Source organism: Rhinopithecus roxellana, chromosome 12, assembly GCF_007565055.1.
Source record: "Rhinopithecus roxellana isolate Shanxi Qingling chromosome 12, ASM756505v1, whole genome shotgun sequence".
NCBI lineage: Eukaryota > Metazoa > Chordata > Mammalia > Primates > Cercopithecidae > Rhinopithecus > Rhinopithecus roxellana.
Genome location: NC_044560.1, coordinates 132,302,204 through 132,329,837, shown reverse-complemented (window position 1 = coordinate 132,329,837; position 27,634 = coordinate 132,302,204). Strand labels below are relative to the sequence as shown.

General features: G+C 49.6%; 1 protein-coding gene across 1 annotated transcript in view; it reads right to left on the bottom strand.

Annotated features, from left to right (window-relative positions):
- Positions 1-27,634, bottom strand: part of FCGBP (Fc fragment of IgG binding protein) — a 95,795-nt gene that overhangs the window by 50,968 nt on the left and 17,193 nt on the right. The window contains exons 4-10 of the mRNA XM_030912585.1: positions 19,443-20,013; positions 16,560-17,164; positions 15,042-15,609; positions 7,399-7,991; positions 3,643-4,237; positions 3,326-3,525; positions 1,311-1,452 (exon numbers count right to left, since the gene is read on the bottom strand). Of these exons, the coding sequence (XP_030768445.1) occupies positions 1,311-1,452; positions 3,326-3,525; positions 3,643-4,237; positions 7,399-7,991; positions 15,042-15,609; positions 16,560-17,164; positions 19,443-20,013 (3,274 nt within the window). The remainder of the gene's footprint in view (positions 1-1,310; positions 1,453-3,325; positions 3,526-3,642; positions 4,238-7,398; positions 7,992-15,041; positions 15,610-16,559; positions 17,165-19,442; positions 20,014-27,634) is intronic.

Here is a 27,634-nt window from a genome sequence, read left to right as displayed (position 1 = left end):
TCCACCTTAGCCCTAGAAGTGGGGGCTACTTCCTCTGTCTGCTTTGGTGGTATTCTTTAGCCTTCTCTTTACTGTTTCTTATTTCTATTTCTTTATTTGTAAAGAGACAAGGTCTTGCTGCCTTGCCCAGGCTGGAGAGCAATGGTACAATCATAGCTCACTGCAGCCTCGAACTCCTGGGCTCAAGTGATCCTCCCAACTCAGCCTCCTGAATAGCTGGGACCACAGGCGTATATCACCACACCTGGCTAAGTTTACATTTTTTGTGAAGGCGGGTGTCTCACTATGTTGTCCAGGCTGGTCTTGAACTCCTGGCCTCAAGCGATCCTCCCAAAGTGCTGGGTGTGTGAGCCACCGCACCAGGCCCTCTTTACCCTTTAATAGTTAATCTCCTATTAATAAGTAAATGATTCTTTAATTGAACTTTCCTCATTCAAATGGCTGTGTGCTTTCTGTCTCTTGACTGGATGCTGAGTGATATACCCCCCATTCCTGGGAGTCCCATTATCCTGCTCATCACCCTGAGAGTCTTAGCCTACCCCTTGGTGCTGGAGCTCCTATTCTCTTATCCTTTGGGGGAGAAGGGTTCTCTGCTCGTCATCCTAAGAAATGAGCCCTGGGGGTAGCTCTATGTCCCAGATTTAGTCTGGAGGGGTTCCCACATCGGAGACTATACCCCTAGAAATCCTGAGCTCCCACTTGAGAGGGGTCCCCATATCCAATGTCCTGCCTGGTGGCATCTCTGTGCCTGAGATTCAGAAATCTGCTCTGTGTCTGACCCTGGGATCCCAGTCTCTCCCCTGCCCTTTGGTGCTAGTGTCTGAGCCCCAAGCCTAATCCCACGCACCAGTGGTCAGCTCACCATGGCCCCCTAGGCTGCTGCTCTTGTATTCTAAAGTCTTATAGGAGTCTCACCTCTTCACTTGTATAGTCTACGGCTGCCTTCATGCCACAATGGCAGAGTGAGCAGTTGGAATGAGAACGTACAGCCTGCAAGCTGAAACATTTACCATGTAGCCCGAATCAGCAAAGGCGCGCTTGTCCCTGCCTTATACCGAGGGCCTCTGACATCAACCCTGAGAAACCTCTGAGGGTCCCCACAGCCTGGATTCCCCTTAAGGGTCTCTGCCTCCCACAGTAGGTAGCCCTGGCCCTGTGAAACCCAGCCCAGGCGTCCCCAGGTCTGCGACCTCCATCTTTAGTCCTGTGCACCTCCTGCCATGGACACCCCAGTCACATCACCCCTGGCCCCAGAGTCCCTGTACTCCATCCATAGTCACATCAGCCCCAGTCCCAGCCCAGCCCAGCACCTTTGTTGATGCAGCTCAGGACGCCTTCGGAAGGCTGGCACACCTGCCCCGGCTTGCAGCTGTGTTCCTGGCACAGCACATCTTTACCCGCATGGCACGTACACTGCTGCCGACAGTCATCAATGAGGACTGTCTGCTCCGGCTGTGGGGAGAGAGGGCACGGCCATCAGACACCACGGGTGGGAGCCGACTCTCACAACTTTGGCATTCTGGGCACAGAGGGGCTTGGCAGACATCACAGACAAGGGACATCTCTCAGCAGGATGGCCCCCTGTCTGTGAAGCTGAGGCACAGCATGGCTTTGGGGCCGTCATTCATTTGTACATTTGTTCATTCACTTTTATTCATTAACTCATTCATTCCAAAATATCCGCTCAATCTCTGCTGTAGGAGAAATGGTGTGACATAGTAACTAAGGGCAGATCGCCTGGGCTTGAAGCCCGTTTCTGCTGTTTCCAAATTGTGTGACTCTGAGCAAGTTACTTCACCTCTTCATGGCTCAGTTTCCTGATTTGCAAATTGCAGGTAATAGTAGCACCTGCCTATGGAATTATAACCGAGTTAATAACACATGTAAAGTGCAGATGAAAGGGAAAAGGCTTCCCTTAAATCATTCGGATAGGAGAGATAAGTGGGGTAGACATGAAACAAGATTGGGAGGATGTGGCTTATTTTTTAAGCTAAGTGATGGGTAAGTACATGGACAGTCATTCCACTGTTCTCTTACTTTTTGCATGTTTGAAAATTTTCAGCATAAAAAGTTTTTAGATATGTAATGCGTATGTAAAATATGCACACATAGCACTTAAAACGTTACCAGATACATAGAAAGCACTATCTACATATTTTCTGTTATTATTACTATTACTCATGTGAAGAGAACAACAGAGAGAGGGTCCCATTCCTCGGGCAGCTCACAGTCCTGCAAGGGAGATGGACATTAGACAAACACATGCTCCAGTCAAAGAGAAAGGACCAACAGGGAGAGAGTGGGAGAGGGAGATACAAGGTGTTAGCAGCTGGTATAACAGATGAAAATCTTATCTTTGTGGTCAGAAAGGCTCCCTTTTTCCAGACCTGGAAGGCAAAGCCACAACTTGACCTGGGGAGTCAGGGGAGGGTTTAAAGCTTCGGAGCCTATGGTCATATTTAGGAAGATCTTTACCACTGCCAAGTGGAGGGTGGACCAGAGGGAGCAAAGGTAGGAGCCTGGAGGGACCCAGGTAGGAGAGGACCAGCTAGACGACAGGAGGGCCATGGGGATGGGGAAAGGAGTGGGTACAAGAGACATTCAAGAGGCTGAGTAGACTAGCTGCAGTGGCTCACACCTGTAATCCCTGCAGTTTGGGAGGCCATGGCGGGAGGATCACTTGAAGTCAGGAGTTCGAGACCAGCCTGGCCAATATGGCAAAATCCCATCTCTACCAAATTAACTGTGTATGGTGGCCCGTGCCTGTAGTCCCAGCTTCTCGGGAGGCTGAGGCAGGAGAATTACTTGAACCTGGGAGGCTGAGGTTGCAGTGAGCTTGAATCCAGGAGGCGGAGGTTGCACTCCAGCCTGGACGACAGAGTAAGACTCAGTCTCAAAAAGCACAAAAAACAGAGAGAGAGGCTGAGTCACCCAGGCATGGTGGCTCATGCCATTAATCCCAATACTTGGGGAGGGCAAGGTGGGAAGATGGCTTGAGGCCTGGAGTTCAAGACCAGCCTGAGCAACATAGTGAGATGCCCCCATGTCTATGTCTCCACAAGAAAATTAAAAACTCGCTGGGCTTGGTGGTGCATGCCTGTAGTCCCAAATACTTGGGAGGTGAGGTGAAGGATTGCTTGAGCCAAGGAACTCGGGGCTGCAGGGAGCTATGACTGTACCACTGCACTCCAGCCTGGGTGACAGAGTGAGACCCTGACTCTAAAAGAAATAAATAAGAGACCAAGTAGACCAAGTAGGCTGTGGGGCTGATGAGCAGTGGGAAGGGTGAGGCCCCATATTCTGCCCCAGATGACTAGGTTCCTACCTCATAGTAGACACCATTGTGGTAGCAGCCGCATTGCTGGATGGGCACACAGGCTTCACCGTTGTAGAGGAAGCCGGCATCACACTGGCAGCCCTCAGCACACCCATCTGGACACTGCAGAGGGGCACTGAGAGCCGAGCAGCCCAGGGAGCAGGTGTCTGCACAGAGCTCGTAGTGGCTGTTCGCTGGGCACTTCATGGCTGCAAGGAGGGGGTGCCGATCAGAGCCCTGGGGAGGGAGGGGCTGCAAGGCCCAGGGTCTACCCTTGTGGACTTCAACCTCTCCCCTCCCTGCCCCTCTGCCTCTCCCTCACTCACGACAGAAACTTTCCGTCCTCCAGGGCTTCACGTGGCCTCCAGCCGCCTGGCAAGCACTCACATAGGCATGGATGTTGCTGCAGAGAATGCTCAGGTTCCCACCACCCAGGCAGAGATCAAAGACGCAATCTTGCAAGGGACCCTGGGGATCCACCAGCTTGTGGCAGGAGGCCAGCGGCCCTGTGGGGCTGGAGAGGAGCCCACAGAACTCCTCCTTCTGATACTTCTTCTCCTGCTCGGGAGGACACTCGCTGCTGGTGTCGCAGCCCTTGTTCCCTGGCGGACAGGTGGGCGGCGGCAGGCAGGGAGAGCCGGGCACCACCTCCTCCCAGGAGTTGCCGAACTCATTGGCGTTGCCTGCCTGCGAGCCGTTGGGCTTCTGGAAGTCATCCTTGGGGTCGCCGTTGTAGTTCCCACACAGGCCGCACATCAGCTGGTGGTAGTTTCCGGGGATGGTGACCCGCACGTAGTACACAAGGTCGTAGGCCACACGCAGGCCGAAGTCGGTCTCAATCACAACGTCTGAACCATGCTGGGAGGCTCGGATCTGGCCGTTGGCCAGCACCACGGGCAGCTTCATGTCCACACCGTTCACCTGGGAGGCGAGAGACGCAGGCCACGCTTCAGAAAGTCAACTCTGAGTGGGGGTTGGACCCTACTTCAAGCCCATGCCTGATGCTGAAGAACTGTGTGTCCTCACCTCTTAGGTATTCACTTTTTGTATCTCTAAAACTGGTAGAATAATGGGGCCTGATAGTGGATTCAATGGTGGTCCATAATATGCATATTCACCCAGAATCCCATAATGTGAGCTTACTTGGAATAAAGTTCTTGCAGATGTAATAGGGTAATAATCTCAACATGAGACTGTCCTGGATTAAGCTGGGCCCTAAATCCAATGACAAGTGTCCTTATAAGAACCAGAAAGAAAAAGACACAGAGACACACAGAAAGGGCCACATGAAGATGAAGGCACAGATTAGAATGGTGTTGTCACAAGCCCAGAGAACCTGGAGCCTCCAGAGCTGGAAAGGGAAAGCAAGATCCCCCAACCAGTGCCTTTGGAGGCGGTGCAGCTCTGCCAACACCCTGATGTTGAACTTCTGACATCCAGGACTGTGGGAAAGTACATTTCTATTGTTTTAAGCCACCAAGCTTGTGGTAATTTGTTATGGCACCACCGGAAATGAACACAGGTCTCAGTGAAGTAACAAGCCTCCAGCGATCCTTTATGTACCACTGATGCAGCCATTAATAAGCAATGATTGCGGCCAGGCGCAGTGGCTCAAGCCTGTAATCCCAGCACTTTGGGAGGCCGAGACGGGCGGATCACGAGGTCAGGAGATCGAGACCATCCTGGCTAACACGTTGAAACCCCGTCTCTACTAAAAAACACAAAAAACTAGCCGGGCGAGGTGGCGGGCGCCTGTAGTCCCAGCTACTCGGGAGGCTGAGGCAGGAGAATGGCGTAAACCCGGGAGGCGGAGCTTGCAGTGAGCTGAGATCCGGCCACTGCACTCCAGCCTGGGCGACAGAGCGAGACTCTGTCTCAAAAAAAAAACAAAAAAAAAATAAGCAATGATCGCTCCCAGAGTCACTTGCCCGAGTTCAAACAGTTTCCCCCTTACCCTCTTTGTGACCTTGGGCAAGTGAGTCACCTCTCCCTGTTTCTGTTTCCTTATCTCTCAGGTGGGAATAAGGTGTTTGCCCCATGGAACTGTTGTCAGGATCAAATAAATTAATGTCTGTAAAGTGCTGAGAAACATGGCTGGCACAGCATGCATGCTTCAGGAGCATTTGCCGTTACTAGCAGCTATGAGTGGAAGTTTTTCTTTTGAAGAGTAAATGGGCATCACAGGTTTATGCTTTAAAGCATCAGCGGGTGGAAAATTAGGCTGAATTCTTGGGGAACTGAACTCAAATCTATGAGCTGAGGACAGTGGTTTCAGTTTAAGTTTACTAGGTACCAACAAAGCCTCATAAATCCACCCTGGACGGGGCACAATGGCTCGTGTCTATAATCCCAGCACTTTGAGAGGTCAATGTGGGACGATCACTTGAGCCCAGGAGTTCAAGGTCAGCCTGAGTAACATATGGAGATCCTATCTCTACAAAATAAAAAAAATACAAAATAAATTGGTCAGGAGCAGTGGTTCACAGCTGTAATTCCAGCACTTTGGGAGGCCAAGGTGGGAGGGTCTCCTGAGCCCAGGAGTTTGAGACCAGCCTGGGCAACATAGCAAGACCCCTCTCTATACAAAAAAATTTGGCCAGGCATGATGGCTCACGCCTGTACTGCCAGCATTTTGGGAGGCCAAGGTGGGTGGACCCTGAGGTCAGGAAATTGAGACCATCCTGGGCAACATGGTAAAACCCCCGTCTCTACTAAAAATACAAAAAAGGAGCTGGGCGTGGTGGCGGGCACTTGTAGCTGAGACAGGAGAATCACTTGAACCCAGGAGGAAGAGGTTGCAGCGAGTCAAGATTGTGTTACTGCACCCTAGCCTGGGTGACAAAGCGAGTTTCTGTCTCAAAAAAAAAAAAAAGTCGCAGTTGTCCAGTTCACCAGATTAAGTCAGCAATTTATCAGCACCTTCGCCAATACTGCTACTAGAAAAACAGCTGCGTGTGTGTGTTTCAGTGGGATCTCAGGGGAAACCCCTCCACTGTAACTGAGATGTCAGTCTCCATATGAGACCAAATCTTCTCAGTAAGAAAAGCTCTGCAGAGCAGCACAGGGTTCAAGCTCCACATTTGCTGGGGGACTAAGGGCCAGTGATGGGCCACCCCACTCTGAAAAATAAAGCAAGTCATAGTGCCTGCAACTCCTGTTACAAACATACAGACACCATGGACATGAAGTGCCTGGCGGCCAAAAGGTCTGCAGTCAGCTGTATAGAAACGATAGCTGCTGTTGTTGTTAAGGGGGTGATAGTGTCACCGACAGATTGTCCTCTGTCCATGAAGCTTCTCCAGCCTTGGGCTGTCTCAACCTCTGATGGCACCACATCCTGCCAATGAGTGGCAGAATAGGGAGGTGAGTAGGACAGAATCCAGGATTGAGGTGGGGAGAGGATGGAGTGGGAGGGAGGAGACGGTGGGAGAGATTTGGAGAGAAAAGTCCATGCGGCCAGGCGCAGTGGTTCAATCTCAGCACTTTGGGAGGCTGAGGCAGGCGGATCACAAGGTCAGACATTCGAGACCAGCCTGGACAACATGACGAAATCCTGTCTCTACTAAATACAAAAATTAGCCAGGCGTAGTGGTGGGGACCTGTAATCCCAGCTACTTGGGAGGCTGAGGCAGGAGAATCGATTGAACCCAGGAGGCGGAGGTTGTAGTGAGCCCAGATTGCACCATTGCATTGTAGCCTGGGTGACAGAGCAATACTCCATCTCAAAAAAAAGAAAGAAAAAGAAAGAAAGAAAGAAAGAAAGGAAGGAAGGAAGGAAGGAAGGAAGGAAGGAAGGAAGGAAGGAAGGAAGGAAGGAAGGAAGGAAGGAAGAAAAGTCAATGCGTGGAGGTGAAGAGAGGGTGGAGACTGAGGGACAGAGTAGGGGGAGCAGCTCCCAAGTCCCTGAGGACACCTCCCTCATTGGCTTCCCACTCTGGGTTCTTATTGGCAGCTTCTGTCCTCAGGGACTCCAGGCCTCGCACATGCACTCTCATCTCTGTGCCCCCAACTCCTGGGCTGAGCGCTGCCTGTGCCCCACCCACCCACAGGCCCCTCGCCCCCTGCTTCCCATCTGCTCTCACCGTGACCTTCCACTGTTTCTGCTCCAGCCGCAGGGTGAAGTTTGCCACCTGGACTGTGATCACCCTGGTCACACTGACTCGCCCATTACCCCAGGCCACGTTCTCCTGCAGGACGGCAAACTGATGCAGGCCAGGCCGGGTGCCGCAGGTCTGAGCCAGCACATACACGCAGGTGCCCATGAAGTCGAAGCGGCGGCCATCGAAGGTGGTGTAGTGGGGGTCTCCCGACGCCTGGCAGGTGGCAGAGCCCACGGCCACACAGCCCAAGCTGCCTCCGGATGGCTGGCAGGCCTCGTGCGGGCCGCAGCTGGAGGGCTCACAGGATACCAGGCCGCCCTCCTGGCAGTGGCAAAGGGAATCACATCCGGGGCCAGGGTAGAAGGTCTGGCCTGGTGGGTGGTAGGTGCCCTGGTGTACGCAGCCACAGGAGGCCAGAGGCAGGCAGGACTCACCACTGAGCGCAAAGCCCTCATCGCACACGCAGCCCTCATGGCATTCTGAGCCACAGCCTCCGCGCACTGGGAGGTCTCCACAGGACAGCGGGCAGCCGTAGGAACACGCCTCATAGTGGCTGTGGGGTGGACAGCTCAGTGCTGCAGGGAGAGGAGACATCAAGATCAAGAATTCCTGCTACCAGGGAGCAGGACTCGATACCCCCCAGCCCCCAATACATTCATATGCACACACACACTCAAACACACTCACACACAAGCGGTCCCCCAACACATTCGTATGCACACACAGATGCTCAAAGACACGCACACACAAGCAGTCCCATTGCAGGGAGCTTGGGGAACACATTACATCGCAGTTAATCTGATCCTGATAATTAAGAGTCTTTCCCAATTTAACTGTAGTTTGGAGTTATCTATTATGGTTTTTTCTTTTTTTTTTCTTTTTCTTTTTTTTGAGAAACGGGTTGCTCTGTTACTCAGGCTGGATGGAGCTCAGTGGTGCTTGCTATCACAGCTCACTGCAGCTTTGACCTCCTGGGCTCAAGCAATCCTCCCACTTCAGCCTCCTGAGTAGCCGGAACTATAGACGTGCACCACCATGCCCGGCTAACTTTTAAAATTTTGTATAGAGATGGGGTCTCGCTATGTTGCCTAGGCTGGCCTCAAACTGCTGGGCTCAAGCAGTCCCCCTGCGTCAGCCTCCCGAAGTGCTGGGATTACAGCAACGAGCCATCACACCCGGACTTCTATTATGTCTTTAATGACCTTATTCAAGTTGGATACATGGTGTTGATATGTGGTATATATTTTAAACATGCATATGCATATATTTGTGTGTGTGTGTGTGTGTGTGTAATCTATGCAGTGTATTTGTGAATGCCATACTTTTAGCTTCTTCCTTCTATAGCAGTAATTAAATTAAAATATTTAGCCAGTGTTATTAAAAACAAAAACAAAAAAAAACCTCCCTTCTCCCCTCCCCAAACTCCAGTCACTCCAGTCACTCCAGTCTATAAAAAGCAAATCTAAGTGGCTAAAACTAAACCACATTAAATCTCTATCTGTGCTGTCTAATACAGTAGCCACTAGCCACTTGGGACCATTTAGATATAAATTAATTAAAATGCAACAAAATTGAAGCTTTAGCACCTCAGTCACAATATCCTCACTGCAAGCGCTCAGCAGCTACATGTGACCTGTGGCAACCTGGTATGTATTTGAACAGCTCAAATATGGAGCTGTCATCATTGAAGTTCTGCTGGGTGGTGCTATTCTGAAGCTAACATCCAGCTTACAGGAGAATCATGGGGACATAGGGACAAGTTCAATAACACTCCAAAATAGCAACTAGCCAGATCCCGAAAGTAGAAAATTCTGCAGGATAAATGACCTATCTTTCCCAATAATTAAGTGACATAAACAAAAGGAAGAGCTAGATGGAGGGATAGATATGTGATAAGGCAAGTGAGTGAATTAGAATTAGAGTGTAGAGGCCGGGCGCGGTGGCTCACATGCGTAATCACGGCACTTTGGGAAGCCGAGGCGGGAGGATCACTTGAGGTCAGGAGTTTGAAACCAGCCTAGCCAACATAGTAAAACCCGTTTCTACTAAAAATACAAAAATTAGCTGGGCATGGTGGCGCATATCTGTAATCCCAGCTACGTGAGAGGCTGAGGTGGGAGAATTGCTTGAACCCAGGAGGCGGAGGTTGCAGTGAGCTGAGATCGCACCACTGCACTTCAGATTGGGCGACAGAGCGAGACTCCATCTCAAAAAAAAAAAAAGAAAAAGAAAAAGAAAAGAAACAGAATTAGAGTGTAGAGTCCAGGTGGTAGGTTTATGGGTCTTCACTGTAAAATTCTTTCAACTTTTTTGTATATTTGACAATTTCCATAATACTATGTTGGGAGGAACAAAGGAAGGAAATTCTGACAGAGTAAAAGCAACAGGGTAGATCAATCCAACGCAGTATGTGTATTTGGTTTGGTTCTAGAGCCAGACAAAATAGAAAAAAAACTTTTTTTTTTTTTTAGACAATTGGGAAAATTTGAACCCAGATTGGGCTTTACATGATGTTAGGGAATTGATATTATTTTTGTTACTGGTAATTAATTACCACATGCCCTCATATCTCTCTCTTCCTTCCTTTTTTTTTTTTTTTAGAGACAGGGTCTCACTGGAGTGCAGTGGCACAGTCTCGGCTCACTGCCGCCTCCACCTCCTGGGCTGAAGATATTCTCCCACCTTAGCCTCCTGAGTAGCTGAAATGATAGGCACTAGTCACCATGCCCGGCTTATTCTTTATTTTTATTTTTGTAGAGACAGGGGTTTTGTTATGTTGCCCAGGCTGGTCTTGAACTCCTGGCCTCCAGCGATCCTTCCACCTAGGCCTCCCAAAGTGCTGGGATTACAGGCATGAAAAGGAAAGTTCTGTTCCTTAAAAGTCCGTTTTTGTTGCTGAATACAGATGTTTACTGAAGTAGTTACAGGAGAACTCATCTGCCTAGAATTTGATCTAAAATATTCTATTAAAAAAAGCGGGTGTGGAGTGAGATGTAGAGGAACTAAGAATGGCAAAATACCAGTAATTGTTGAAGTTGGGTCAGGCCTCCATCTGCATGTCTAAGCCCTCATGATCCAGTCTTCTAGAACTTCCAAGAGGTACAAGGACAAGAGGAGTTTTGAGGAAACAAGAGATTCTCAATTTCCACAGAGGCCACAGAGTCTAATAATTAACAGCACAAAATCAGGAGCCAGCCTGTTCAAATCACCCCACCGGCTGTGTGACCTCAGGCTAGTTCCTTAACATCTCTGTGGTTCTCTTTCTTCATCTTGTAAAGTAGGAATAAGAGCAATTCCACCTCACGGGATGGTTGTGAGGATTCAATGAGAAACCCTTAGAACAGGACCTGCCCAGTGGGATGCGTGTCACACAACTACTAGCTGGAATTATACGTGTCCTCCCTAAAAGGACAGCCCAAGAATGCTCTGTTAGAGGAGCATTCCTCCTTCCCATTGTCCACCTGTCCCCTTCACAAGCATGCTTTCTCCACTTTACAGAAGAGAACAGTGCAGTCCCCAACCCATCCTGAATCTTTTTTTTTTTTTTTTTTTTTTTGGAGACAGAGTCTTGATCTATGGGCCAGGCTGGAGTGCAGTGGTGCGATCTCGGCTCACTGCAATCTCTGCCTCCCAGGTTTAAGCAAAGACTGTCCTGCCTCAACCTCCCGAGTAGCTGGGATTACAGGCGCTCACCACCATGCCTAGCTAATTTTTGTATTTTTTGTAGAGACAGGGTTTTGCCATATTGGCCAGGCTGGTCTTGAACTCCTCACCTCAAGTTATCCGCCCGCCTCGGCCTCCCAAAGTGCTGGGATTACAGGTGTGAGCCACGGCGCCCGGCCCCATCCTGAATCTTAACACATGGCACACTGCCCTGGGGTGTGAAACCTCTGAGGACATAAATAGACAATTTCAAATATTGCTATCACTGTGAACACAATGAATGCTCACTCATTATTGAGTAATAAATCAAAAGGAGGGCCTAATAGAATTGGCGGCTCACAGATAATAAAAAATAAATTTTGTGGTGTCTCACTGTGTGCCTTCCCTATGACTCAGGAGGGGTTCAGAGCACGGAGTGATGTTACTCTACCTGTACTCCGTCCACTCCCACCCACTTATCAATATCATGTAAGCCAGGAGCTGTGGCTCAAGTCTGTAATCTCAGCACTTTGGGAGGCCAAGGCGGGAGGATGGCTTGAGCCCAGGAGTTTGAGACCAGCCTAGACAACATAGCGAGATCTTGTGTCTACAAAAAATAAAAAAATAGCCAGGCATGGTAGTGTGCACCTGTAGTCCCAGCTACTCAGGAGGCTGACACAGGAGGACCACTCGAGCCCAAAGATTGAGGCTACAGTGAGCTGTGATCATGCCACTGGACTCCAGCCTCAGTGACAGGATAATGTCTTATCTCAAAAATAAATAAATATCATATATACAAAAATAAAAGGTAGGATTAGAGTTGATGCTGAACCCTGTCTCATTCTAACAATATATGTGAAATACTGGGTGGGTGTAAGCTCCATTCATCTCACTGAATGATGCCATTACAATGGCCATTACAATTTACTTCTGTTTAATATTTTTATCAGTTGTGCACAAACAATACTTGCAATGATATCTTACTCCATTAAAAAAAACCACTTAGAGTCTTATAGTCTCAGGAATTTCTAAAACTTCTTACATCTTTTATAAGAAGGCTGTTTTGTTCCAGGAGGTTTCACACCTCAGGGCAACACGTCACATGTTAAAATTTGGGATGGGTGGAGACTGCACTGCTTATTTTATTTTATTTATTTAATTTAATTTAATTTAATTTAATTTAATTTAATTTAATTTAATTTAATTTTTTGAGACAGAGTCTTGCTCTGTTGCCCAGGCTGGAGTGCAGTGGCGTGATCTCGGCTTACTGCAACCTCCACCTTCCTGGTTCAAGCGATTCTTCTGCCGGAGCTTCCTGAATAGCTGGGATTACAGGCAACCACCACCACACCCTGCTAATTTTTAGTATTTTTAGTAGAGACGGGGTTTCACCGTGTTGGCTAGCCTAGTCTCAAACTCCGGGCCTCAGATGATCCAGCCACCTCAGCCTCCCAGAGTGCTGGGATTACAGGCATGAGCCACAGCACCCAGCTTGCACTGTTTTTCAGAAACAGGCTCTTGCTATGCTGCCCAGACTGGTCTCTAACTCCAGGCCTCTAGAGATCCTCCCACCTCAGCATCCTGAGTAGCTAGGATGATAAAAATTCTGAAATCTTAGTCATATATGTGTATGCTTGTGGCAGAGAAGTGTGATGGGGATCGTGACACAGGCTTCCAAGGGTCACGTCTTGACTCTGGGCATGACCATGGTGCTTGCTTTGGCCAATGGGACATTGGCAATCATGATACCAAGTAGAGCCTTGGAAAGTGCTTGCACACTTGGGCTTGTGTGCTCTTGTTGCTCTTAGGAATCTTGAGGGCACCTTGGGAAGAAGCCTGGGCTCACCTACTGGAAAATGAGACCAAGTGGAGCAGAGACAAAAAGTCCCAGCTGAGGGCCCTCCAAACCAACCAGCTTGACAACTGCCAGATGTGTAAAATCACCCTTGATCACCCAGCCTCGGCTGAGCCTCTAACAGCCTGCAGAGAGCAACCAAGCTGGCCCAGGCTGGGAGAACAGCTCAGCAGCCCCCAGAATCATCAGAAAGAATAAATACTTGGCCAGGCATGGTGACTCATGCCTGTAATGTATGACTATGAGGACTATGTATCTGGTGAATACATTTAAAAGAGGAGCAAAAGTCAAGTAATAGTTTCATTTTGAAATATCAATACTATGTTGATAATTGTGGAAACTAAATGATGGATATATTCGGGCTCACTATCCTAGTTCACTTTGGGTATGTTTAAATTTTTCCCTAATAAAAAGGTTCTTAAGGCTGGGTGCAATGGCTCACGCCTGTAATTCTAGCACTTTGGGAGACCGAGTTGGGCGGATCACTTGAGGTCAGGAGTTCAAAATCAGCCTGGCCAACATGGTAAAACCCCGTCTCTATTAAAAATACAAAAAAATTAGCCAAGCGTGGTGGCGGTCATCTGTAGTCCCAGCTACTTGAGAGGCTGAGGCAGGAGAATTGCTTCAACCCAGGAGGCAGAGGTTGCAGTGAGCTGAGTTCGCGCCACTGCACTCCAGCCTGAATGACAGAGTGAGACTCCATTTCAAAAAAAAAAGGAAAAAAAAAAGTTCTTAAAAGTCAAAAGTTACCATTTGTTGGAAATTATACATTTTATAATTATTTCAGGTGAAAAACTAGACATGTATGCTTCCAATTAATTCCAAAATTCAAAAACTTTAGAAGTCAGAATAGTGGTTACCTCTTGGGGTTGGGAACCTGGATGTTTTTTTCTTGAGTTTGTGACTGTTCACACAGATTTGTTATCTCGGTGAAAACTGATCAAGCTGTTAGCTTATGATATGTACATATTTGTAAATATCTGTATTATATTTCAATAATGAATTTTAAACATTAAAAATCAGGTGAGAGGAAACTGGTACGATGGCTCACACCCGTAATCCCAGTATTTTGAGAGGTCGAGGCAGGAGGATTGCTTGAGCCCAAGAGCTCAAGATCAGCCTGGGCAAAAAATCAGAACCCTGCCTCTTTAAAAAATATTTTAAAAATTAGCTGGGGTGGTACATGCCTGCCGTTTCAACTACTCAGGAGGCTGAGGCAGGAGAATCACTTGAGCCCAGGAGTTCCAGGCTGCAGTAAGCTATGATTGCACCACTGCACTCCAGCCTAGGCAACAGAGCAAGACCCCATCTTAAAAAAAAAAAAAAAAAATTCAGGTGAGAGGATACATGGCTTTTCAAACTTCCTTCACAGGCAAGCAAAGGCATTGGAAAACCATTCATGCACCCACCTCTGAAACAAGGCTCTCAAACTGACTGTCCAAGGGGTCAGGCAGATGTAAATAAGTGAGGTAGGATAGATGGGGACCAAAAAGAACCAGACAGGGGATGAGACTCCTAATGACAATACTGTTGCTCGTATCTCAATGACAGCTGTTATGTGGGAATCAGACCCTGGGCCACCAGGTGTACTCAGTCATTTTACAAATACTAACTGCCACCAGGCATGGTGGCTCACGCCTGTAATCCTAGCACTTTGGGAGGCTGAGGTGGGCGGATCACGAGGTCAGGAGATCGAGACCATCCTGGCCAACATGGTGAAACCCCATCTCTACTAAAAATACAAAAATTAGCTGGGTGTGGTGGCGTGTGCCTGTAATCCCAGCTACTCTGGAGGCTGAGGCAGGAGAATAGCTTAAACCAGGGAGTCAGAGGTTGCAGTGAGCCGAGATCAAGCCACTGTACTCCAGCCTGGTGATAGAGCGAGACTCCGTCTAAAAAAAAAAACTAATAACAATTGCATGCCCACCATCTGTGACTTTCTAGCTATCATGATCCCAGGTGTGTAACTGAACCTTTCTGAACCTCAATTTCTTCATCTGTTAAATGGGTATAACCACAATCCCTACCTTATACGGCTATTATAAGGATTAAATGAATTAATGATATTTATACATTAATGACTATATATATAAGGCTGAGTCCCCCAGTTGCCCCTTCCGGTACTCACGGCAAAGGTTTTCACTCCTCCAGGGGTGCACTGTGGCTGCAGCAGCCTGGCATGCAGCAGCATAGGTGGCCAATGCATCACATAGTGGCCCAGACTGGCCTGGCAGCAGGCAGCGGTCATAGACACAGTCGCGCACGGCACCCTGGGGGTCCAGCTTGCTGTGGCACTCTCGGAAGGGCCCATTGGGGTCAGCAAGGATTCCACACTCATTCTTGCTCTGCAGCTGCTGGGCCACCAGGGAGTCCAGCTTGGGACAATCACCCGGTTCAGTTGCTCCACAGCCGGACCTCGTCTCTTCTTGCCAGCTGTTCCCAAAAGCCAGTGCATTGGCAGCTTGACCCCCACCCCGCAGAGCCAGGTCGTCAGCTGGGTCCCCGTTGAAGTTCCCACAGAGTCCACACAGGGCCTCAGCATAGCTGCTGGGCACCTTGGCAGTCACTCGTGCATCCCAGTTATAGGTGACAGTCAGACCAAAGTCCGTGCGCACGATGGCGTCCGTGCCCTGGCGGAACACCTGCACCTGCCCATCTGCTGCTTGGAAGGGCAGGTACTGAAGGACGTCATCCACCTGGGTGGAGATGCAAGAGGGCCACCTGGTCAGGCTATTCACGGCTCTGTGGCCCAACCTTCAACTCACTCACCTCCAGCTACCCTGGCCTCCTTGCTATTCTCTTGGACATACTATGCTCAGTCCCACCTCAAGGCCTTTGCACTTGCTGTTCCCTCTGCCTGGCTCACCATTCACCCCTCTTCATTCCTAAAGCACCAGCTTAAATTTAAATGCCTCACCCATGGCCTTCAAAACCTCCATGATCTGTCTATCTCCCCATTACCTCCCTTACCTCACCTCTTCTCACTGTCCCTCTCACTCAGGCTGCTGCGACCATACTAGCTTCCTTTTTTCTTTTTTTTTGACAGGGTCTCACTCTGTTGCCCAGGCTGGAGTGCAGTGGTGCAATCTTGGCTCACTGCAACCTCTGCCTCCTGGGTTCAAGTGATTCTCCCTCAGTCTCCCTAGTAGCTGGGATTACAGGTGTGAACCACTGTGCCTGGCTAATTTTTTTTTTTTTTTTTTTTTTTTTTTTTTTGTATTTTTAGTAGCGAGAGGGTTTCACCATGTTGGTCAGGCTGATCTCAAACCTCAGATGATCCACCCTCCTTGGCCTCCCGAAGTGCTGGGATTACAGGCGTGAGCCACCGTGCCCGGTCACTAGCTTCCTTTTAAAAATAGAGACGGCGGTCTCACTCTGTCACCCAGGCCAGAGTGCAATGGCCTGATCATTGCTCACTTCCTAGCATTTCGGGAAGCTGAGGCAGGGAGTGTCACTTGAGCCCAGGAGTTGGAGACCAGCCTGGGCAACTTAGTAAGACTCCGTTCTCCACAAAAAGGAAAAAGGAAAACGAAAAAAAATAAGATCTTCTAACGGGCCTCCCCCACGCCCAGACCCACCCAGAGCTCCAAGTCTTCAGAGGGTATTTCCTGCCCGGCCACCCAGCCCTGGGTGCTGCATCGCTCACCAGCACTTGCCCGGGGTACTCCCGGCGCACCGCCACCTTCACCCCGCGGGCCTCCACCAGCACGGCGCGCGTGTAGCTCACAGTCTGGCTGCCCCGATGCTCATTTTCCACCAGCACCCGGAAGGCGGGCAGCGCTGCGTTCTGGCTGCATGAGCCGACCAGCAGGTACGTGCAGGTGCCCATAAAGTCGAAGCGCCGGCCGTCGAAGCTCACATAGTGTGGGTCCCCGGACCCCTGACAGGTCCCAAAGCGATTGGGGTAGCAGCCCAGGAGCCCATTCTGGTCGCTGCAGATCTCACCCGCCGGGCAGCCCTGTGTGTCGCGGCAGGTCACCTGATGGGTGGCGCCGTTGCAGGTGCAGCGCCTTTGGCACGACTCGTCCGCCCACACCTCCTGGCCCGGAGCTAGCTGGAGACCCTGGAAGGTGCAGCCGCACGACGAGGTCGGCACACAGGCGCCGCCGCTGGCCACGAAGCCCGGAAGGCACACGCAGCCCTCTACGCAGGGGCGCCCGGAGCAGTTGGACGGCGCCGCAGTGTCGTTGCAGGAGGCCGGGCAGGGAGGGCCGCAGAGCTCATAGCGGCTGTTGGCTGGGCAGGACAGGGCTGCGGGGAGATCAGAGAGGGTGGATCAGGCCCGAGCAGCAGGGACCGTCGAAGGGCGCCCTATTGGGGACAGCGCCCAGGAATTCCCTCCCCAAACCCCGCTCTTCTCTCAGAGCTCGCCATCTCAGATAATGGCACTGCCATCCTTCTGGGTGCTCCTGTGCCACACCCTAGCGATGCAGTTAATCTCTACCCCGCCAACCCCCTAACGCTTACTGGACAACCAATCTGTCAGCAAGTCCTGTGAGCTCCATATTCAAAATCTACCCAGACTGGCCAGGAGTGGTGGCGCACGCCTGTAATCCGAGCTACTCAGGAGGCTGAGGCAGGATAATCACCTGAACCAGGAAAGCGGAGGTTGCAGTGAGCCCAGACGGTACCACTGCACTCCAGCTTGTGCACAGAGCAAGACTTTGTCTCAAAAAAAAAAAAAAAAAAAAAAATCCACCCTGTAGTTACAGAATCTGCCTCTGGTCCTATCCACCGTGGCAGCCTCCTGCCTGGGCTCCCTCCTGCTCCCCCAGCCTGTTCCTCACACCAGTCCGAGGGATCTGGGAAGGTCTGGGTCAGATCAGGTCCCTCCCTGTCTCAGAGTACTCCCGTGGCTTCCTCTCACTCAGGGTAAATGCCAGAGTCCTTCCCATGCCCCAGGAGGGCTTGTGCCATCTGCTCCTCTCACCTCTCGGCCCTTACCTCCTCTCCCTTTCCCTCGGGCTTACTCTGCCCCAGCCCCAGCTGCCTTCTCCTCCCGGGTCCTCACGCTTCCACCTCAGGGCCTTTGCATTGCCTGTGCCCTCTGCCTTCCCCTTCCACAGAAAGCCCACTGGGGCCCAGGTGGCCTGGGTTCAAATCCCAGATCTCTCCTCAACCACTGACTCCAATCTCCCCATGCCTCAGTTTCCCCATCAGTAAGATGGGATAATGTAGTCCAGACCTCACACAGCTGTTGTGGGGATTAAATGAGTTGATCTATGGGGAAACGTTCTGTGGACATCACTGTTAGGTCTTAGCTGACTCCATTGCCTGACCATGGTCTCAGCTCCAATGTTACCTGCCCAGAAAGGCCTTCCCTGGTCACCCTCTTCATGAGGCTCACAGTCACTGTCATTGCATGAAATTGTTTCTTTGGCTCTCTGAAGATACTTCCTAGTTTATCTGCTCACTGTCTGTGTCCCTCCCCTCCCTCTAAGAGATAAGTCCTATGGGAGTGGGGACCTGATCTGTCTCAATCACTGCTGAGTCCCCAGCACCAAGGACAGGGCCTGGTGCACAGCAGGTGCTCATGAAATACTGCAGAGATGAATGGGAGAATAAATGAACTTTCTGGTTCCCATTTTGCGCCAGGCATGGGGTTGGGTGTGGGGTGGGGGGTGCTTACTGGGCAGTGGGGACACAGACAGCACTAGCCAACACAAACACCTAGTGGCCTCTATGTCCCCCCTGTACTTACTCCCCTCCCTCTGGGCCTGGATGCCTCTTCCTCCCTCCCACCTGTCCTTTCTGCCTCTGGGACATGTCTCTGGGAGCCTCACTCAAGGGCAGGAACAGATCTATGCTGGTCCTCACTGTGTCTTCGATATCATCAGCATGCACAGGGGGGCAGGCAGGGGTTCAAGGAATGCTTGTGGAATGAATGAGTGAATGATAAAGCAGATGGACACCTGGCTAAAGAGCCTAAGCCTCATCTAGAGGGCAATGGGAGTCATGGGAGGACTATAGGCAAAGGAAGAGACATCACATGTCTGTGTTGGGATTCTGCAGACACGAATTCCTGTCCTGCCAAGTCTTTGAGCATGCTGTTCTCTGGGCCTGCAACTCACTTCCTCCTCTGTCTCTCGGCAACTTTCTTATGGGTTTCAAATTGGACATCCCTTTCTCTAGAAAACCCTCCCTGACCACCCCTGCTTCCCAGGCTGGGCTGGGAACCTCCTCTGGTTTCCCATAGCCCCCACTGACTTCCTCCATCCTGGCCCTGACCCCTCTGCCTGTGTCCCCCCAGTCCCAGCCCTGACTCATCTGCCTGTCTCTCTCTCATCCTGGCCCCAACCCCTCCGAGTGGGCCTCCCCATCCTGCCTGGACCCCTCCATACTGTGAATGTCTAGTGAAACATCTCCTCCAACCTTAGGCTCATTGTGGCTGGCTATCTTGGCCATTACTAGGCCCCTGGCATTGCCCAGCACCAGGCTGAACCACAATAACTTCTCAGATATTGAGCAGATGCTAGGGATCTCCTGCCCCTCACTGTATGCTCCCAGCACCCCCCAGGGCATCACTCACGGCAGTTGGCTGGAGGTCTCCAGTTCCCAACTGAGATGCCAAGCTCCAGACAGGCCTGGGCATAAGCGCTGAGGCCACGGCACAGACTGAGCCGCTCCCCACCGACCACACACAGGTCATATACACACTGCTCCAGGAAGGGCCTGGGGTCCAGGGTGTCATGGCAGACAGCGAAGGGGCCATCAAGCTTGGTCAGCATGCCACAGAGTCTGTCGCCCTCATAGTGTTGGGCCTGGCCTGGGGTGCAGGAGGGACAGTTGTTCTGGCAGCCATCCTCACACAGGTAGTCCCCATCATCCAGCTTCCAGCTACTTGCGAACTCCACGGCGTCAGGAGCCAGATTCCCGTCAGGCGCAAGGAAGTCGTCTGCTGGGTCACCATTATAGTTGCCACACAGCCCGCACACCTGGTCTTGGAAGCGCGCGGGCAGGCTGAGTGCCAGCTGGCAGTCCCAGTCATAAGTGACCACCAGCCCAAAGACCAGCTCCACCACAGCCTGCAGTCCGCTCTGGTACACACGCAGGCGACCCTCGCTCAGGGAGACTGGCAGGCGCGAGCGCTGTTTGTCAACCTGCAGAGTGGGTGAGGAGGGGGTGGTCAGGCCCCTGTGCCATCTGGCCTCCAGTCCTCATCTCTGGGCCTCCCACCTGCTCCCCTGCTCTGGCTGCACTGGGACTCATTCTTTCTGCTACTGCCACCATCAGAGACCTTGCCTCTTGCAGTACCTGTGGCCTGAAATGTTCTTTCTGCAGACGAGCATGTGACTCACTCCTGTACCTCCTATAAAATATTTGCTCAGTGAGGTGCCCCTCTGCCCAGTCACTGCACTGTCTGGGAAGTGAGGAGCGCCTCTGTCCGGCCGCCCCACCGTCTGGGAAGTGAGGAGCGCCTTTTCCTGGTTGCCCCACCATCTGGGAAGTGAGGTGCCCCTCTGCCCAGCTGCCCCACCATATGGGAAGTGAGGAGCGCCTCTGCCTGGCCACTGCGCCATCTGGGAAGTGAGGAGCGCCTCTGCCCGGCTGCTGTGTGACCCTCCAAGTGTGAAGTGACAATCTTGTGTGTGATCTTTCTGCCCTCCCCAAGTTTGCATTTTCGACATTAAAGTGTGCTTTTTAATTAAAAGTTTTAAATTGGAGAATATATTTTTAAAGTATTTGCTCGAATGTCACTGACTCAAGCCTTCCCTGACCACCCTATTTTATTATTTTATTTTATTTATTTATTTATTTATAGAGATGAAGTGTTGCTATGTTGCCCAGGCTGGTCTCAACTCCTGGCCTCAAACAATCCTCCTGCCTCAGCCTCCCAAAGTGCTGGAATTACAGGCATGACCCACAGGACCCAGCCTACAACCCATTTTAAATGGCAGTCTTGGGCCAGGTGCAGTGACTCACGCCTGTAATCCAAGCACTTTGGAAGGCTGAGGTGGGTGGATCACTTGATGTCAGGAGTTCAAGACCAGCCTGGTCAATATGGCGAAACCCCATCTCTACTAAAAATACAAAAATTAGCTGGGTGTGGTGGGGCACGTCTGTAATCCCAGTTAGTCAGGTGGCTGAGGCAGGAGAATTGCTTTAACCCAGGAGGTGGAGGCTGCAATGAGCCAAGATCATGCCAAACAGAGTGAGACTCTGTCTAAAAAAAAAAAAAAAAAAAAAAAAAAAATGGCAGCCTCTCCCTACTCCATAACCTCCTTCCCTGCTTTCCTTTTTTTTCTATAGCATCTGGCCTTCTAAAATATAACTCACAAATTGACCATGTTTATCATCTGTCTCACTCCATCAGAATGGCAGCTCCACAAAGACAGGGGTTTGGGTCTGCTTTGATCACTGCTTTATCCCCAATGCATAGAACAGGGCCTGGTGGAATCACAGGCACTTACTAAGTGAATGAAGTCACTGCTGCATTTAATAAACATTCACTGGGAACTCACTCTGTGCCTGGCCTTGGGCTGGGAGATACTGGGAATATGAAGGTAACAGAGATAGTCCTAGGCCCTACACTCGTGGGGCTCCCAGTCCACTGGGAGAAAGAGACCCATCACCAGACAATGGGAGCTCAGAGGGGTCAGGGCAGAGGTGGGAGAAGCACAGGCAGAAAAGTCAAGGCCAGGATCAGAAAGGCCCAGGCGGACAAGTCAGGGATGGGATAGGGGAGGTACAGGCTGAGGGTTCAGAGCTGGGATAGTGGGGAGATAGGAGGCTGTGAAAACCTAGATAAATGGTCAGATTTAACCTTGCTGGTCAGGGAAGGCTTCCCAGAGGAAAGAATAATTGTGATGAGCCTTAAAGGACCAGTAAGAGAGAAAGAGCCAGGAAAACCGGGAGGGAGTATGATATTCCCATTCAAATGTCCTGAGCGGACAGAGATCCTGGCCAGTCCATCTGGCTTGGTGTTATGGACTCAATATCTGTGTCTCCTGCAAAGCCCACATGTTGAAATCTTAACACCCAACATGATGGTATTAAGAGTCGGGGGAGGCCTTTGGGAGGTGAGTAGGTCATGAGGGTGGCACCCCCATGGATGGGATTAGTGCCCTTATGACAGAGGCCTCAGAGAGCTCTCGGGTCCTCTTTCCACTGTGTGAGGATACAGGGAGAAGTAAGCCATTTGCAACCTGGAGGAGCACCCTCACCCTCACCTGGCAGCGCTGGTGACCTCATCTTGGACTTCTAGCCTCCAGAACTGTGAGAGACAAGGTTGTGTTGTTTGTAAGCCTCCCAGGTTCTGGTATTATAGAAGCCTAAAGTCTGACTAAGAACCAAGAGATAAGAACTATGTCTCTCTGTGCCCTGGGGCATCTTTTTTTTTTTTTTAGATGGAATCTTGCTCTGTCACCAAGGCTGGGCTGCAGTGGCACGATCTTGGCTCACTGCAACCTCTGCGTCCCAAGTTCAAGTGATTCCCCCACCTGGGATTACAGATGCCTACCACCACGCCCAGCTAATTTTTGTATTTTTAGTAGAGATGGGGTTTCACCCTGTTAGCCAGACTGGTCTTGAACTCCTGACCTCAAGTGATCTGCCCCCCCAATCCCCCTCCCCTCAGCCTTCCAAAATGCTGTGATTACAGGCATGAGCCACTGTGCCTAGCCTTTTATTTTTTTAATTAATTTTTTAAAATTTAAATTAGAAATGGGGTCTCACTATGTTGTCCAGGCTGGTCTGGAGCTCCTGGCTCAAGCAATCCTCCCACCTCAGCCTCCCAAAGTGCTGGGATTATAGGTGTGACCCACCGCACCCAGCCTGGGCATCGCTTTCTTACTCTTTCCTTACACATTCTCTGAGCTGTGTCAGAGCTGAGACTTGAAGTGTAGAAAGTCTTAGCCAAGAGGATGGAATATGAAAAAAGGAGCCACAGGAGAGAGGACAGCACGAGCAGTGGCCCAGAGGGAAGACAGAGCATTCACTCATTCCGGTTCCCAGCAAAGCGCCTGTGAGTCCCACTGCGTGGCCTGCTCTGTGCCAGCTGGTGCTTTAGACACTGCAGTGATGGAGACAGCCATGGACCCATGCTCAGAGCTCTCAGTCCAGAATGGCTGCTCAAATCTGTCTCTCCCCTAAGTCCAGTGATCTCCATTTTAATTTTTCTATTTTTTTATTTATGTATTTTTTTGAGACACTTTTGCTCTGTCACCCAGCCTGGAGTGTAGTAGCAGCATCATAGCTCACTGCAGCCTCGACCTCCTGGGCTCAAGCCATCTTCCTGCCTCAGCCTCCCAAGTAGCTGGGACCACAGGCAGGCGCCACCACATCCAGTTATTTTATTTTATTTTTTTTGGTAGAGATAGGGTCTCCCTTTTTTTTTTTTTTTTGAGACGGAGTCTCGCTCTGTCACCCAGGCTGGAGTGCAGTGGCCGGATCTCAGCTCACTGCAAGCCCCGCCTCCCGGGTTTACGCCATTCTCCTGCCTCAGCCTCCCGAGTAGCTGGGACTACAGGCACCAGCCACCTCGCCTGGCTAGCTTTTTGTATTTTTTAGTAGAGACGGGGTTTCACCGTGTTAGCCAGGATGGTCTTGAACTCCTGACCTCGTGATCCGCCCGTCTCGGCCTCCCAAAGTGCTGGGATTACAGGCTTGAGCCACCGCGCCCGGCCGGGTCTCCCATTTTTAAATGACACAAATAATATTCGTTCATGACAGAAAACAGAAAATGCACATGAGCAAAAATGAGAAAAGGAAAATCACCCTGTAGGCACACACATACAAATGTATAGATCCAGTTGAGTTTTTTCCTACCTTTAGATATATTTACACTTAAAAAAAAAGGACCATGCTGAAGTCACTATTTCATTAACCCCTCTCCTAACAATATCTTGTGAGTATCCTACTATGATTCTGACAGTAGCTCTACACCTTACAGCTTTGTCAAGTCACTGACATCTGTGAGGATCTGACAAAGAAAAAAGTAAGGCCAGGTGCGGTGGCTCCTGCCTGTAATCCCAACACTTTGGGAGGCCGAGACGGGCGGATCACAAGGTCAGGAGATCAAGACCATCCTGGCTAACACAATGAAACCCCGGCTCTACTAAAAATACAAAAAAATTGGCCGGGCGCGGTGGCTCAAGCCTGTAATCCCAGCACTTTGGGAGGCCGAGACGGGCGGATCACGAGGTCAGGAGATTGAGACCATCCTGGCTAACACGGTGAAACTCCGTCTCTACTAAAAAAAAATACAAAAAAAAACTAGCCGGGCGATGTGGCGGGCGCCTCTAGTCCCAGTTACTCGGGAGGCTGAGGCAGGAGAATGGCGTAAACCCGGGAGGCGGAGCTTGCAGTGAGCCGAGATCGCGCCACTGTACTCCAGCCTGGGCGACAGGGCGAGACTCCGTCTCAAAAAAAAAAAGAACAAAACAAAAAAAACAAAACAAAACAAAAAATTAGCCGGGCGTGGTGGCATGTGCCTACAGTCCCAGCTACTTGGGAGGCTGAGGCAGGAGAATCACTTGAACCCAGGAGGCAGAGGTTGCAGTGAGCTGAGATCACACCACTGCACTCCAGACTGGGCAACAGAGCGAGACTCCGTCTCAAAAATAAAATAAAATAAAATAAAAGGTAGTTTTTCAGAGAGAGGTACAAAATTCTGTATATAATTTTAAAGGATCTGAAGTCCGCCTGAACTTGCGTTCAACCCTTCCAGGACTGAAGAACAACCTACTTTCTTTCTTTCTTTTTTTTTTTTTTTTGAGACAGAGTCTCGCTCTGTTGCCCAGGCTAGAGTGCAATGGCCGGATCTCAGCTCACTGCAAGCTCTGCCTCCCGGGTTCACGCCATTCTCCTGCCTCAGCCTCCCGAGTACGTGGGACTACAGGCGCCCACCACCTCGCCTGGCTAGTTTTTTGTGTATTTTTTTTTTCAGTAGAGACAGGGTTTCACTGTGTTAGCCAGGATGGTCTCAATCTCCTGACCTTGTGATCCGCCCGTCTCGGCCTCCCAAAGTGCTGGGATTACAGGCTTGAGCCACCACGCCCGGCCAGAACACCTGCTTTCACCAACTGATTATTAATCTCAGAGATCTACGTGCACACTCACAAAATCAGGGAGGTACAAAAATATTTGCTGCAGGTCAGATACAGGGGCTCACACCTCTAATCCCAGAACTTTGGGAGGCCAAGGTGGGAGGATCACTTGAGACCCACAGTTGGAGACTAGCCTGAGCAACATAGCAAGACCTCATCTCTACTAAAAATAAAAATACTTAGCCTAGTATAGTGGCATGAGACTGTAGTCCCAGCTACTTGGAAGGCCAAGGCTGGAGGATTGCTTGAGTTCAGGAGTTTGAGGTTGAAGTGAGCTATGATCACACCACTGCACTTCAGCCTGGGCAACAGAGCAAGACCTTGTCTCAAAAAAAAAAAAAAAAAAAATATATATATATATATCAAAAAAATATTCATTGCAGTATTGTTTGTAATGGTGAACAATGTGTCCATCCACAGGGGACTGGTTGAATGAACTATGGTGTTCATATACGTATAAAGAATTGTGCAGATGTTAAAAAAAGCACACCAATGTGGCACATGTATACATATGTAACAAACCTGCATGTTGCACACATGTACCCTAGAATTTAAAGTATAATAAAAATAAATAAATAAAAATAAAAAGGTAATAAAAAATAAAAAAGAAATCAACCCACAAAAAAGGCTCCCTCTGCATTGATAGAGAAACTGTTCCAGAATGTATTGCTAAGTGCAAAAAGCAAAGTAGAGAACACAACATATATATACACATATATATGTATACTTGTGTGTATATATGTATATATATGCAAAAAAATATATGTTTTATATATATATATATATATATTTTTTTTTTTTTTTTTTTTTTTTTTTTTTGAGACAGAGTCTCACTCTGTCACCCAGGCTGGAGTGCAGTGGCGCAATCTTGGCTCACTACAATCTCTGCCTCCTAGGTTCAAGCGATTCTCCTGCCTCAGCCTCCCAAGTAGCTGGAATTACAGGCATGTGCCACCACTCCCAGCTAATTTTTGTACTCTTACTAGAGATGGGGTTTTGCCATGTTAGCCAGATTGGTCTCTAACTCCTGACCTCAAGTGATCCACCTGCCTAGGCCTCCCAAAGTGCTGGTATTATAGGCATGAGCCACCGCGCCCGGCCAAAATATTCTATATCTTTTTTTTTTTTTTTTTTTTTTTTTTTGAGACGGAGTCTTGCTCTGCCGCCCAGGCTGGAGTGCAGTGGCCGGATCTCAGCTCACTGCAAGCTCCGCCTCCCGGGTTTACGCCATTCTCCTGCCTCAGCCTCCAGAGTAGCTGGGACTACAGGCGCCCGCCACCTCGCCCGGCTAGTTTTTTGTATTTTTAGTAGAGACGGGGTTTCACCATGTTAGCCAGGATGGTCTCGATCTCCTGACCTCGTGATCCGCCCATCTCGGCCTCCCAAAGTGCTGGGATTACAGGCTTGAGCCACCGCGCCCGGCCTAATATTCTATATCTTAATGGGCAATTTGGTTACACATTTGCCAAAGGTGAACTATATAGTTAAGATCTGTGATTTTTATTATATATAAATTTCATCTGCAAAATCAGCCATAAGAAGTGTGAAAATATTGTATTCTAGTTAATGACATGGTGAAGTCCTTTGGGTGATACGTACTGATGTGTGGAACTTTGAAGTGCATAAAAAATAAGAGAGATTGTGGAATGGACAGAGGGAGGAACCGATGGATCAGTGTGTGATCAATCAAGAAGAGTACAGTGTTTAGAATCTAGATGATTGGCACCTGTAATCCCAGCAGTTTGGGAGGCTGAGGCAGGTGGATCAGTTGAGGCCAGGAGTTTCAGATCAGCCTGGTCAACATGGTGAAACCCCTCTCTACAAAAATACAAAAATTATCTGGGCATGGTGGCACATGCCTGTCATCCCAGCTACTTGGGAGGCTGAGGCAGGAGAATCGCTTGAACCTGAACCTAACACTGCACTGCATCCTGGGTGACAGAGCAAGACTCTGTCTCAAAAAAAAAGAAAAAAAAAGAAAAAAAAAAGAAAAAATTAAAGAAGAAAGAAAGAAAAATCTAGGTGATTGGCATGTTAGCATTCACTGTATAAGAATTTCAACTTTGGACATTTTGACATTTTCATAATAACATGACGAGAAAAAAGGAAGTAATTGCGCTAGGCTGCTGTTATTCATATGAACTAAGTAGAAATGCATTTACTAGAGTCAGGACAGCTGAGGGATTAAGAACGGGGACTCCAGAGCCTGCATGCCTGTGCCCTTAGCTCCAACTGTTACTAGCTCTGAGCCCTCGGGAAGTCACTAGCCTATCTCAACCTGTTTCCCAGTCTGAACATGCTCATAATAATAATGCCTGCTGCACAGAGTTTGTGAGCATTAAATGCATTAAGATGAGAAAATTGCTAAGAAACATATCTGGTCCACAACAGGTGCTCATTAAATTTAGTTATTTGGTCAACATAAATCCCTCATTGTTGGATATTTAATTTCCTTTCTAACTAGGACAGAATTTTTTCTTCGTTTGCTTTTGTTTTATGCTATTATAAACCATGTTGGCGTTATTTTTCCCCCGAATCCTGTCTCTGAATATCCTTAAAATTTCCAGATGTGGGATGACTGCAGGGCAGGGTTCTAAGGTCCTGCTACTGATTTTCAAATCCCCCTCCCCACCCTCCAACCCCATGGCCCATTTCTCTGCACCCTGGTTTGAGG